General features: G+C 46.6%; 1 protein-coding gene across 3 annotated transcripts in view; it reads left to right on the top strand.

The window, feature by feature from the left end:
• LOC138299194 (E3 ubiquitin-protein ligase TRIM39-like) overlaps positions 1–15135 on the top strand; it is a 261551-nt gene that overhangs the window by 148346 nt on the left and 98070 nt on the right. For 2 of the 3 annotated variants that reach the window (XM_069237292.1, XM_069237293.1), the window contains one exon: positions 11824–11919. In XM_069237292.1, coding sequence (XP_069093393.1) covers positions 11824–11919 — 96 coding nt within the window. The remainder of the gene's footprint in view (positions 1–11823; positions 11920–15135) is intronic. The other variant, XM_069237294.1, reaches the window with a different exon arrangement.

Genomic DNA, 15135 nt, shown 5'->3' with positions numbered 1-15135 from the left:
CCAGCCAAGGGTTCAGAAGCTCTGGTTTGCCTTTTGTGGTCTGGGACTACAACTCCCACAATGCACCTGGTCAATCCAAGTAAAATCTAGGTGAAGCTTGACAGCTTGTTATTGATGTTGCAAGGAGCCCTTCTAGCACTTGTCTTCCTGTTGCTGATCAGGGAGTCCACTCCTTATCCCTTAAGAAAGGCAAAGTCCTTTTGTTGTGAAGCCTTGTGAGTGCAGCAGGTGCCGTCCTTATGATTGCAGTCCTCTCTTGTGCAGTCCAAGGGTCCAGGAGGGCAGTCATTCTCCATCTGTTAATTTTGGTTCTTCGGAGGTCCACAACACCAGTCCAAGGTTCCAAAATCTCAAAGTTGCTCCTTGGGACGTGGGACTACAATTCCCACAATGCACGTCGTCAATCCTTACAAGTCCACTGAACTCTATCCAACTGGGCTCTTCTGGCAGGAGTTGTCACAAGTGACTTTTGGTAGTGCCTTTATACCTGTTGCTTATAGGGAGTCTACTCCTGAATCCTTTAGAAGCCAGGCAAAGTCCTCTTTCGTGAAGCCCAAAGTGTGCAGCCGGTGCAGTCCTTGTGAATTCATTCCTTATTGGTGCAGACCAGGGTTTCAGCAGGGCAGTCCTTGTTCTTTTTCTTGTTACAGACAGGGTTCTGAGTTGCTGGTCACCTCTTCCATATTTATCTATGCTTCTGGGGTGTGAAGCATGGGGCCATCCCTGGCTAATGGGGTGCAGGGTGCCATCCTAAGGTATGACAATTTCCTCCAAAGTGTGGCAAATTTCTGTCCCAGAAAGCACTGTTCTTTAAAATACAAAATAGAGAAAATCTCCTCTGCAGCTTAAGGTCTGGCTAACCCATCCTATTGGTGTGTCTAACACTCCCCTTGCAGCCCCTCTGCTAATTACTGGGGTTCTCATCTGGCTGGGGTACAGGAAATGGGAGAGGCCTACATTCTGTCCCAACGGTCTTTATCGATTTGAAAACCAGTTTGGCTACCCAGCCCCTTTCCTGCTCTGCCATCTGCTGCTGCAGATCTCCTCCCACTAGATGTCTCCTTTGTCTCAGCCTGGGCCACTTCACACCCCATTAAGCTAGCTTGGCTCAGCCTGCCAAAGGCTGACCAATTGGGAGAGGATGCCAAAAGGCTGACTTCCAGTCAGTGCGTCACTCCCCACTGCCCACCAGTGCTCCCTCCACTCAGGTGCTTGACCTGCCTGGCACTTTTCCCCCACTGATGCAGGCCTTTCTCTGCTAGTGTGCCTCTTCGCTGTGCATGTTTGTTTTGTGCTTATTAGCCTTCCTTCTGCTTGTTAAGTGTATTGGTGACCACTTACCATTCTTTGGTGGTTTCCTTTTTACCCTGTTTTGCCGCTTGCTACTCCTGCCTTTTCTATCCGAACCGTGCCTCCCACCACATGCTTGTCCCCCACCTCCCAGGCCTAAATATGGAGGCTCCAAACTCCTCTTTGCTCGTCCGCACCAGACCGTGCCCAGCGCCAGGACCCCTGGACCAACCACCCCCCATTGACAGACTACTACTGAGCTCAAAGCCCTCCGCTAAGGACTGCGCTACAACAACTGCTGCAGCACCTCCCTCTGCTCCACAGCTAGACTCTTCACCTGCTGGTACTGCTGCTTCTCCTGCAACACCAAAGACCCAGCATGCACCAGGATCACCTCCACCGGCCCTTACCGACCAGCTCTAATGCTTCCTGTTCAATGTACTATTGCTATGCAAACACGCTACTGAAATCTAGGACACCATCACTACCCTCACCCTTGATGTAATTTTCTCACAGAAACCTAGCTCAACCGCACTTCCTCACCTGATATAGCTACTGCCACACCGGATGGCTACAAGAACATTCACCGAGAACGCATCAACAAGCACAGAGGTTGAATCAACATCATCCTTAAGGAAAACATCAACTACGCCATCACTGCAGATGAAACCACCCCACTTTGTAGCCGTATACATGATATATTATCGTATGACACTTCTTATCGGATTCGTATACATTTGGGCCTTGAAAACGTCATGTTGACGAAACACGTGTCAGCTGTTGCATCTTTTAACTTCTAATGTTACTCCTCTTCATGAACTATTTGAAGGAATAATAAAGAACTGACTCCTCATACTTTCTACTAACTGTTTTGATCAAGAAGATTTCGAACTACTGTTGGTGTGCCCTAGTTTGATAATTTTAAGTTACATGGTCTCTTTTGATGCTTCAATTGACACATTTGCATTCTTGGTGGCTGTTTGCTTACTAGTGTTGGCACCCGTTTCAGTACCATTATTTATTGGTACATGTCAGTGGATTTATTTTGCTTTACCGAAACAATTTGGATGTGCGACCGTACTACACAGCCACCCCCTTTTGATTGGCTTGACCACCATCAGAGGCACCCTGGCCTACAGGCCATGAGGACATTGCCTCAGCTTCTGCAATGCTATCCCTGACTTCATCGACCCTGCTCATTATAGAGTCTGACAACTACATCTTCCTTGGAGACCTAAACTTCCACCTCAATGACCTCAAAGACACCAACTCTGTCAACCTCCTCGAAAGCATGAACAACATCAGCCTCACCTAACTGATCACTGACACCCAACCCCATTGCAGGACACACACACTTGGCCCAATCTTCTCACCAGCAAAGGAATCAAAGACAGCCATGTCACCAAGCTTACTTGAACAGACCATGCCATAATACAAGCGTCAAAAACTTCTGCTTGTGTCAACAGTCACCCCCCCACAAACCCACCAAAAGATTCCGCAAACAGGCTAGCTGGTACACAACCGAGCTAAGTGCACCTGCAAATGATTAAAAAGAAAATGGGGTACCATCATAGATCCCACAAACCAAACCACCCTCAAAACCGTCTTCAACCAATACCACCAACTTCTGAAAAGGACAAAAAAAAAGCACCCTCGCCAACCGCATCAATGTAAATTCCATTCACAGCAAGAAACTCTTCAACATCATCAGGGTTCTCCGGCCCATCAGCCACTGGAAACAACATCACCCCCTCACAAGAACCCTGTAACTCCTGGCAGACTTCTTCCTCAACAAGATCACCACAGTCTACAGAAACTTTGAATCCCAACCTACAACCCCTGCCCTCCAGCCAGCTCGACCCAACAGATTAAGAACAAGACCATCTTTTCAACACCTGGGACCAGTTCACTACTCAAAATACTTTGAGCACCCATGAACCCTTGCTCCCACCACACTTCCAATTGGGACAGAGGACGATCCGTAGCAAGCTCACCTCCATCCACAGCGTATCAATCACCACAGCCACCTTTCCTGAGAAATGGAAGCATGCAGAAGTGAAGCCCTTACTGAAAAAACCATCCACAGACCCCAGCGAACTCAAGAACTACTGCCTCATCTCTCTGCAACCCTTCCCCACCAAAGTCCTTGAGAAAGCCATCAACCACTAACTCACAGAGCACCTTGAGAACCACAATCTTCTGAAAACCTCACAATCAGGATTTCACACAAAGCACAGCACCAAAATCCCTCCTGCCCGCCATAGATGTCATCGGAGCACCCCTGGGTCAAGGAAAAACATCAGCCCTGATCCTGCTCGACCATTCAGCAGCATTCAACACAGTATCTCCCAACATCCTGCTCAGTTGACTGCACCACATTAGAATCAGGGGAGACATCCTCAAGTGTATCACCTCCTTCCTCACAGGGAGACCACAGAGAATACCCCTCTTGCCTTTCACATCTGAACCAAAGGACATCCTCTGCAGCGTCCCTCAAGGCTCATCCCTCAGCCCCACCTGTATGACAACACTAGCCAACATCGTTAGATCTCATGGACTACATGGAGCTACTAATCTTCGGAAACATCTCCCTATGGAACTACGCTTGGTGCTCCCCCACCCCGAACTAGGAACTCCACCAACATTAACCATTCACACCCACAACCTTGGCATCATTCTGGACAATAGACTAACAGGAGGGAACAGAGCAGTGCAGTATCCTCCCCCTGCTTCCTCACTCTCCCATGCTCTGTAAGAATTTTAAGTGGCTCCCTTTCAACTCCAGATGGACAGTCACTCAAGCTCTGATCACCAGCAGAATGGACTATGGCAACTCACTCTATGCAGGGATAACTGTACAACTCCTCAAGAGACTACAAACTATACAGAACTCAGAAGCCATACTCGTCCTCCCCAAGGGGACCCACATTACTCCCACCTCAGAAAGCTCCACTGGCTCTCCGTGCAGAAGAATATGCCAGTTCAAGATGTTCAGAACCCTTCACAACCAAGTACCTGAGTACATCAACCACCAAGTGAATTTCTACCTCCTTTCCAGACACCTGCGGTCTGCCTCCCTCTTCCTCGCCCACACTCCCACATGTTACAGCGAAGGATGCTTCTTCACTTACCTCGCAGCAAAATCTTGGAACAGCCTTCCACTTCACCTAGAGACCTCACCTTCCCTGCTGGAATTCAGAATCAGGCTCAAGACTTGGTTGTTCAAGGTGAGCCCCGGCAGCAAGAGATACCAGCTCCTGGATACCCTCACTTTTGATTAGCCACGCTTTACAAATCCAGCTGGAATGGAATGGCAAAAGAAGGCTGGATTTTGGCACAACAGAAAAGCAAATTCTATAACTTTTCTGTCATAGTTATAATAAAATTAACCATGGCAAGTTGTTGGATTCATTCTATTATTTTGGCACTTTGAAGCATCATTATAGCTCACTGCTGTCAATAGTCAGACTTTATTAAATGTTCCCAATATTAGCCTATTGAGCTAATGCACTGCAATTCACTCTATTGAGTGGAAACATGCTATGGTGGTCCCACTGTTTAAAAAATAAAATGCATTTGGACTCATCCATTTTATCTAACTGTTGCCCCATTTCCCTGCTATCTTCTTACTCCAAAATTTTGGAGAAACACATCCATGCGCAGCTTAATGCCTTTATAGAAGTCCATAATGTTCTGCATGCTTCTCAGTCGGCTTTCAAGCAGGTCATAGTATGAAGTCCACCCTTCTGGGTATGACTGAAGATCTGAGGCAGCAACTAGATGAAGGTGGGTCTGCCACACTAGTCCTACTTAATTTGAGTGCGGCTTTTGATACCAACTCCCACTCGTTTCTGCTGGATAGATTGGTGGCATTAGGGCTTAAAGACTCTACATTGGCATGGCTTACCTCCTTTTTACAAGGATGCTCATTCCAAGTCTTTTCTGCAGGTGCCAAGTCCATTTCTCAAGTTTAAACACCTTTTGTTCCTCAAGGCTCAGTTTTATGCCTACTTGTGTTTATTCTGTACATCCATCCTCTAATGGATCTAGTGGAGAGTTGTGGGCTGACGCTTTTTAGTCATGCCAATGATACTCAGATTATTTTCTTCACTGGCCCCAACACAGATGAAGGCACCTTCTGATCTTCACCTAGGCCTGAGTCTCATTCCTTCATGGATGAATAACTATATGCTTAAGCTTAATGGGGACAAGATGGAGCTCTTGATCCTGGACAAGGACCAATTGTTATGGGGCCCACAACACTGGCCGGCCTCTCTTGGGGCTCTTCCTACTCCTTCTTTGAAAGTCAAAAACCTAGGTTTCCTCTTGGATGATGCATTATCAATGTGGTCCCAAGTAGTCAAAGTAGCCTCTTTATGTTTTGTGGTGCTTTAATGGCTCAGGAAATTAAGCTAAATGCTTCTGTGCTCTGCCTTAAGAGTGGTGGGTTTGGTGCCTGCCTTAAGAGTGGCGGTTTTGGTGCTTGTGGTGTCCTGGTTGGAATATGGAAATGTTCTGTACTTGGGCATAGGCAAGGCATCTATGCATTTTTTGCAAATGGTACAGAACTTGGCTACCACACTACTCTTTCGCTTGCTGAAATTTGCATCCATTTCCCATCTGTTTCAGCAGTTGCATTGGCTCACAATCTCTGATCGTATTACTTTCAAAGCTTTATGCTACATGTTCAAAGCTAAAGTTCGCTTAGGCACCTGTTATATTCAAACTCTGGTGGCTCCTTACCACCCTTCTTGTGCCTTGAAATCCTCATCTTGTTCTCTTTTTTTGCCGTTAGTGCGTTAAAGGGTGCTCCTTTTCCTACTTGGTTCCGAAACTGTGGAGCTTTCCTCCTGAGCACATCAGAGCCTGTACTTCATTGTTTGCTTTTCGGAAAAGGTCTGAAGACCTGGCTCTTATAAGCGGCTGATTTCTTTTCCACCCTTGCTTTTCCGCTTGCTACAAAAATACTTTTTGCGGTCGCTGTGCGCACTACAATTCCCATTAATAATAATAATAATGGGAATTGTAGTGTGCATGAGGGAAGTTTTTCCCTCACCAGGGCTTATAAAACATCTTGTATGATGTCCCTACTGATAGTTGCAAGGCACCCTACTCATGGGGCGCCTAGGAGAGACCTCAGGGGTGCCTTGTATTTACAAATAAGGTAGTTTAAGACTTTGGAAGTACCTTTTATTCCAAAGTCGAATTTGCATATCATTTTACTTTAAAGGCAGACTGAAAAGCAGGGCTGACTTTTAAAATGACAGCAAGTCACACAGCATTGCATACAAGTGCATTAAATCTGCTGGGCCTCTACACCTACATGCCCTACCATATACTAGGGATATACAGGTAGGTTGTCAGTACCAATTGCAATTACACCTAATTACCATGTGTTTTTGATCAGAGCACAGGCCCTCGATCTGGTTAGCAGAGCCCAAGGCACAATTGGAGTCAGAAAACCAGTATCTAGAAGACAAAATGGGGGCACAAAGTGGAAGGACACTGCAAAAAGTCCTGGTTTCTTACATTATCTCTCCTATAGGATAACCACAGGATTGCATTTTCACATTTTATAAGTGTGATTTCCGATTGGGAAGAGATGGGACCCCCGAATTTGGTGTCTCATGAATCACAATTCAAAAACACAACTCATGGTAAAGTTGGTTTGTAATTAGCAATTCTGAAAATGCCACTTTTAGATGGTTGGCATGTTCTTACTGTAAATATTTGGTTCCTTCTGTCTGTCTCTGGAATACACTTCCGTGGTGGGTAACAGATGGCCTCCTGCATTCCCTCTAAACAGCCACACAAAGGAAGAGTAGGTGTAACGGAGTAGCCATCTGCATACTGATGGGTCATCATGAGCAGGATCTGGTTTGAAGCTGACACACCTAAAAGGGCTGTGTTCTGTCCCCACACAATGGGTTTGATCCCCCTCTATAGTGAGTCTGGAGCCAGGGAAGGAAAGTAAGAGTTTTGTGCACTTCAAAGGCATCTATTTGAAGTCACCCCACTTCAAAGTCCTAAATGGGTATAAGTACTGGACCTCTGACACCATCAGTTCAAAACACTTCTAGAACTGAGGCTATTCTACCAGGAAGAAGGACTGGTGTGCTGCTGAACGGACTGCCACTTTGCTGAACTGCTTTGTTGTGTTGGCCTGTTGCTTCTTGCCTGGGAGTGAGAAGGACTGGTCGGGCATCTCTACATTCCCTGAACCGAAGTAATCTCCAAGGGTTTCTTGACTGGCCTCCTGTGTCTGAAGTCTCAGGGATATCAAAGCTTTGCTTCCATCTTCAACACACCATCTGGACTTTGCTTGCTGCAAGTCTTGCTCTGCCAAGTGGTGCCAGCCCAGTCCAGAGCCTTTGGAAGTGAGTATAAAGTGCTGCAACTGCCAGAACCTGTGCATTTACACTGTTGCACCAATTGGAACTGGCTCATTGCCTGCTGTGAGATCGAGATCAACACATCAGAGGTGTTGCAGCGAACGGATTCAGCGCATCACACTCGGAACCGCCTCATCACCTCCAGAACAAGTGCATCGCTGCCACTGTGTGGAGAAGATCGACACATAACTTCATCAGCATGGAGAAACTCGGCGCATCACACTTGGAAATGCTGCACTTCTGAACCAACGCTTCGTTCACAGTATCAACACATTGCTACAAGTGCGTTGAGAAATCCGGTGCAACACCACAGCTGCATGGGGATCATCGATTCATCTCATGCTGTGACAAGGATTTAGTTACTTTGACTCAGGGGGCCCTCCGTGGGTCCTAGAGCCGGCCAGCGCTCCATCGCGGGTGGCCTGAACTTTTTACTTTGCCCCGGTCCAGCGCAACCATTTAACACTTTGAGTGCTATTTTTGCATTTACTCTTTAAAAATTCCTAACTTAACTTCTACTCATTGGATTTTTGTCATTTTTAATCTAGTTTCACTCATGCAATTATTCTTTATTTTTATGAAATGATGCATAGCACGGAGTCTTTCACCAGTTTTGGGATTAGTGTTATCTCTGCTTCGCACACACTATACATTGCTCTCAATGCTGGAGACCTAACCCACGCAATCGTCAGAAAGAAAATCAGTACAATTGACCAAGTGTTTAGGTGTCATCTACCTTTAGATAAATATGCTGTGCTCAGGAGGGAACTACTTAATGTGGTGGTTATGAACCTGTGTTCCACCTTTGGCAATGTCCCCAAGCACCTGTAATGGAGCTCATTGAATGCCAAGTGCATTTCCTCTGGCCACTTGAACGCCTCGATAGGAATTTCACTGCAGAATGCTGGGGACCAGTATGCAAAACCCCAAACCTTTCCCTATTAATAGATGTGTTTTCCATAGCTGCTCTTTAGCACCTCTATATTTCTTGCATATCAGCCTGGTGGCATGGGCAGTCAGTGCTTGATTAATTGATTAACCAAGGTGGGCATAAGGTTGCCTCACTCTTGCTTGCCATTATTACCTTATTGGTGTCTTTGAGACCAAAGATTCCTGGAGGCCTACAGAAGCCAATTGATAAATAAAAGTTTTGTTCCTTAAAGGGTCTGAATACTAACACCACCAAAACCAAGCTGATGATGATTAAACCTCATAAAGGTGTCAAGATACATTTTAAGCTGGATAACCTTTTTCTTGAGCAGGTACACACATTTACAGACCTCTGCATTGGAATAACAACCAATATTAAATTGAAGAAGGCTATATTAAGGTCAAGGAACCTCTTAGTATAATGAACAAGGGCAGCTATATGCTTTGCAAGGCAGGACAGTCAACATTTGATCTCCCTCGCCCTTAATGTTTTCAAACTACTGTATCAGAATGTAGGAATATATGGGATCGAAATATGGGAGTACTCCAATATTTCAGAATTATTGGTATGCAAGAAGAGATTTTTTAAAAACACCTGTTGAGATTACCTTGAAGCACCCCAGTGGTGCCCTTGTTTCTGGACCTTGGGATTATGTAAGGCATCTCACATGCTAAATTAAGACTGCTCCTGCATTGGATCATATCTTGGAAGACACTAGAGATAATGCCCTTACAGTAAAGCCCCATGCAATGTTTTAGACCTGTTGGGGAAGATGGGTATGTCTCCTCCTGAGTCTATTACTGTAGGCACAGCATATGTACAAAGATTGCTCACAGGACGGTGCTCTCAGACACCACCAAAAGGGCCTACTTGACCCCTAAGTGTACACCTAATTTTGTGACCTATTTGGATGCGTTGGAACCAGTGCTGGATAAGGTTTTCTATCTTATTCTTAGCATTGGCATTTTACTATTGGCATATTTTACCTGCAAATGGGATGCTGTGCATGGACAGACAAAACAGCAGCTCTATACTGGTCCGAACAGTTAAAGATGAGACACACTTCCTGACCCTCTGCATGATATAGGCAATCCTGAGTGCAAAATGTCTCAAGCAACTGTTAAGGAACATGGGCAATTGGAGTATGATCTTTTGATGGACTTGATAAAGATGTGTGATGTTCACTGTCTTAAGCTTCTTGCTGACAACCTATCATCAACGTTTTATATTCTTTGGGGTTTTATGGGGTTTATATTGAAATAAGCTTGATTCTAATTCTGACATTTATAAGTGTGAGAAATCAAGACACACGTGCAACCTGAGGAACTTATGCTTTGGCTTTCATTAACCTTAGAATTAGAATCCACTTGGAATGAAGAATAAATAAGCAAACAAAACTATTATTAATTACCTGTATTCTAATTAATTAGCTATTAATTTGGCAGGGCATGCCGTCAAGTCATTTTTTTTTATCAGAGTTTGGGTTGTTTTCGCAGCCATTATGCCTTCAGGTACCCGATTGAGTTGAGGCTGCAGAAAGGATGTATCGCTTCTAGGCTCACTTTCTTAGAGTGAATGAGATAGCCAAGCTGCATGCCCTGGGGTTTTGGTAAATGCAGTGTTGTGAATGGGAAGTCTCCTAACCATCTGGTGTTAGCACCAGTGAGAGTGGTGCAACTTTTTCTAAGGGGGGGTACTCGACTCCATTGGTTGGGCTCTTGGGCAGGGCACAGCAGCCTCAAAGTGGCCTCATTCTATTGAGACCAAGAATCAATGCGTTTTTAGGTATTCACTGGGATACATATAAAGCAAATTCAGTGAGGAAGCAAAGGAATGCTGTATATAGAGAAAGGAGTAGGTGGCAATTCATTTCCCTTACTGAAGACCGGGACACGGCCAAAAGGAACTTCCACTCAGGAATGGAAGCCGTCAACACCTGATGAGAGAACGCTGTCTCAAGTTCAACTCCGACAAGACTGAGCTCATCATCTTCGGAAACGCCACCTCAGCTTGGGACGTCTCCTGGTGGCCCACATCCCTCATCGCCCCCACTGCACTGACTGAGCAACCTAGGCATCATCCTCGACTCCTCCCTATCCATGACCCGCCAGGTAAACTCAGTCGCCTCCTCCTGCTGGTACACACTCCGTAAACTTCGGAAAATCTTCAGATGGATCCTAGCAGACTGCTGCAGGACAGTCACCCATACCTTAGTCACAAGGAAGCTCAGCTACGGCTACGCCCACTACGTCGGCACCTCGACTAGAAACATAAAAAAACTATGACTCCGCCAGAATGCCGCCGCCAGACTCATCCTTGACCTCCCACGCCGAGAACATATCTCGCAACACCTGAGGACACTCCACTGGCTCCCGGTTGAGAAACTAATCACATTCGAGCTACTCACCCACACGTACACTGCCATTCACAACGCAGGACCAGCCTACCTGAACCACTGCATCTCCTTCCACACCCCCACCAGATCCCTCCGCTACGCCCAGCTGGCCCTGGGCACCATCCCTTGCATTCGTAAAACTACCACCAGAGGATGATCCTTCACCTACATCACAGCAAAGAGCTGGGACAACCTTCCCCTGCACCGCAGACAAAGTCCATCGCTCACCATCTTCAGGAAGAACATCAAGACAAGGCTCTTCAGATGAGGCCCTATTCCAACCCCCCACGCCACCCCCCCAGCACCTTAAAAACCTTACGGTTAAGTAGCTGCGCATTACAAAAACTGATTTATTGATTGAATATCATGTTTTCAGGCAGGTGCTTCTTGAAGAGATTATTTTCCAGCCCCACTCTACTGTGTTGGCGTAAATAAGCAAGCCTGATGCTCGAACATATCTTTGTGTGTGATATTTAGAAATAATACAAGGTGATATTATTGTATGCAGCTTTCTGACATATAAGCACAGCCAGCACAGGTAACTCAGGGAGGGAAGCAATGAGGAGTCAGGAGCCCTGGTAAGTAGGGCACTGCCATTGTCCAGTTAGGAAAAGACTAGCACTTGGACAGTGGATCTAGAGCCTGCTTAATGGTAGTATGGATTTATCCTACATAGAAATTATGCTTTCCACCAGCCTCAATGAGCTTGTATGGTGATGTAGTTCTCAGGGCTGTTCATTGTCCTGTTATTTATAAAACAGTATTGATTTGCTGGACACCTCTTGTATATTAAAAATGTTTCCATTGTTCTTCAGAAGACCCTTCAAAGTCACATGGAACGCCTGAAAATAGAGTTGGAACACCTGAAGGCATGTGCAGCTGAAGAGACTAAGATGATGTCTGAGCTGGAGGTAAGAAACTCTTCTCCTGTATGTGACTCCCTGAACTAGGGTGAGATGGATTAGATTGGGATAGAGTGGGTGGTTTGGATTGCAGTCGGATGGGTTGAAATGTGATGGGGTGGATTGGGTTTGGGTGGGGTGGATTGGATTGGGGTGTGGTGGGCTGCAGTGGGATGGATTGGATAGGAGTGGGGTGGATTGAATTACGGTGGGCTTGTTTGGATTGGGTGGGGTGTGTTGGATTGGATTAGTATGGATTGAAGTGGGGTGGATAAGAGGGACTGAAATGGAGGAGGGGGTTGAATATGGAGGGGTATATTGGGTGGATTAGGGTGGGGTGGTTTGGATTGGCGTGGGGTGTATTGATTCAGGTGGTGTGGTTCGGATTGTGGTGGGTGGGTTGTGGTGGTTTGGTTTGTAATAGGTTGGGTGATTTGGAGTGGGGTGATTGAATTGTGGTGGGGTGGGGTGCATTACAGCTGAGGTGGATTGTATTGAGGTGAGGTGGATCAGATTGGTGTAGGGTGAACTGGAGTGAGGTGGACTAGAGTGGAGTTGATCAGATTAGGCTATATCAGATTGGGGTGGGGTGGGGTGGGGTGGACTGGGTTGGGGTGGATTGGGTGGGGTGAACTTGATTGGTGTGGATTGGATTATGTAGGGTGAATTAGGGTGGGGTGGATTGGAGTGGGTGCGGTCGAGTGGATTGGGTGGGGTGGATTGGATTGGTGTGAGTTGCATTGGATTGTATGGGGGAATCGATTGTAGAAGGGTGTACTGGATTGAATTGGGGTAGATTAAGGTGGTCTGGGGTGGATTGGACTGGAGTGGGATTCATTAAAGTGGATTGTATTGGAGTGGGGTGGATCAGATTGGTGTGAGGTTGATTGGGTAGTGTTGGACTTGATATGGAATGGGGGGAGTTAGATTGGAGTGTTGTGGGTTGGATTGGAGTGGGGTGGGTTGTGTTGGACTAGAGTAGGGTGGATTGGACTGGAGTAGGGTGGATTGGATTGGACTGGAGAGGGATGGATTGGACTGGAGTGGATTGTGGTGGGGTGGATTGGATTGGAGGATTGGGGTGAGGTGTATTGTATTGGAGTTTGGTAGATTGGACTGTGCTGATTAGTGTGGGGTGAATTAGATTGGTGTGAGGTGGATTGGATTGTGGGGGGCCGCCTGGATTGTAGTGGGGTTGATTCGATTGGAGTGAATTGGTATGGAGTGGCATGGATTCAGTTGGGGTGAGGTGGATTGGATTGGAATGGGGCACATTGTTTTTGTTTGGAGTGGTTTGTTTGGGATTGTAGTGGGGTAGGTTGGAGTCGGGCAGGTTGTATTGGATTGAAGTGGGGCAGATTGTTTTGGATTGGAGTGGGGTAGATTGTTTTGGATTGGAGTGGATCAGATTGGAATGTTGGAATGGGGCAAATTCTTTTGGATTGGAGTAGGGCAGATTGGAGTAGGGCAGATTGGAGTAGGGCAGATTGGAGTGGGACAGATGGAAGAGGGACAGAATGTTTTGGACTGGAGGGGGGCAGACTGGAGTGGGGAGGCTGTTTTGGATTGGAGTGGGGAAGATTGTATTAGGGTGGACTGGAGTTGGGTGGATGGGTGTGGGGGGGCTGGATGGAAGTGGGGTGGATTGGATTGGGGTGAGGTAGATTGGATTGGAGTGGGGTTTATTGTTTTGGATTGGAGTGGTACAGGCTGGAGTGTGGCGGATTGGAGTGGGGCTGATGGTAGTGGGGCAGATTGTTCTGGATTGAAGTAGGGCAGATGGGAGTGGGGAGGACTGGAGTGGGGCAGATTGTTTTGGATTTCAGTGGAGCAGATTGGAGAGGGGCAGATTCTTTTTGATTGGAGTGCAGCAGATTACAGTGGGGCAGATTGTTTTGGACTGGGGCAGAATCGAGCGAGGCATATTGTTTTGGGTTGGAGTGGGTTAGATTGTTTTGAACTGGTGTATAGCTGCCAAGGTTTCAGAATGCTGTGTGTGACATTTTCACTGTTCAGTGTAGTTATGAGTGACATCAACAACTAAATGTGTGACATTACATTAACCCTTTGTGATAGTAAATCATGGTGAGTCAAAATTGCTAGTAGCCAAAACCACAACCTTAACAGGAACACTTTTGGCACATACCAAGTCCATGACGGAGTCAGTGGAGCTGGGAAAATGAAACCAACTTGTTGCTGATTAGTCCAGAAGTGTCTCTCTCAGGCTGTCATGCTCCCTGACTGCAAACAGGTACTGGAAATTCTCACTAGTATCAGTAGTACCGACGGTAAGAGTAACTTATGTGGCGTGGCACCGCTACTGCTTGAGAGCCATGCCTGTCTTTTAAAGATATTCAGCACCTGCTCTCAGAGTCTCACTTCGTTAATGGATACAACCTCCGGAGACCCCGTACAACACTGAGCTGGGCAGCATGTGTCGAGGAAAGGAAGTCGGTCACTCTCCTCTTGATTAATTACTTCTGGGCGGCAGCAGTAATTACCAGGGGCCCAGCTGGACAGGCAGGAATTTGAGATTTAAAACAATCCTGTCACAGCCTGTGCTGACCGGAGCCTCCCTAGCACTATGAATGAAAATTAAGAAAGACAGAGACAGCCTCTGAGGCGGCAGTGGCTTCATTCTCGTGCCGGGCGAAGATGACATGTGGTTGCTGGCGCCTCGGCCAGGCATTATTTTCCAGCAGCATTATCAGAGAACTGCAGCCCACGTGATACACTGTGGTAGCTGTGTTGGGTTTCGGCTGCTATTGTCAGCCCAGCCCAGCCCTGTGCCACACGTAGAAGTCTAAGGGTGACGCCGGTGTGAACAGTTGCAGGCTGCTAAATTTAAATGATATTAATATATGAGTTCTTCATCATGTCAGCCTGAGTGAAACTTTATTTTAGTTAGGAAGAACAGTAAGTGCAGACCTGAGTCATGGCCAGTAGTTACCTTGCAGCAGTGCACAATCTATGCAGTGAGACAGACACAAGCAGCAGCGAAGGAGACAGAGTGGCAGGGGGAGGGTAAGCAGGCACTGACGGCTCCTCCGTATGGGTGGAGGAGCGTCAACCCCCACCAGCAGCGGAAGCTGCAAAACCTTTTAAAGAAAACAATTATAAACTATGTTTATTATCGTTTTGTTTAAAAGTGGGCGGGCCATAGGGGGTGACATGCAGTGGGGGGAGTGCTCAGCACTCTCCTTCAGAGCGCATGTGTGTTTGACC

Source organism: Pleurodeles waltl, chromosome 6 (assembly GCF_031143425.1).
Source record: "Pleurodeles waltl isolate 20211129_DDA chromosome 6, aPleWal1.hap1.20221129, whole genome shotgun sequence".
Lineage (NCBI taxonomy): Eukaryota > Metazoa > Chordata > Amphibia > Caudata > Salamandridae > Pleurodeles > Pleurodeles waltl.
Note: the sequence above shows the minus strand (reverse complement) of the source record. Positions and strands in the feature narration are given on the sequence as shown.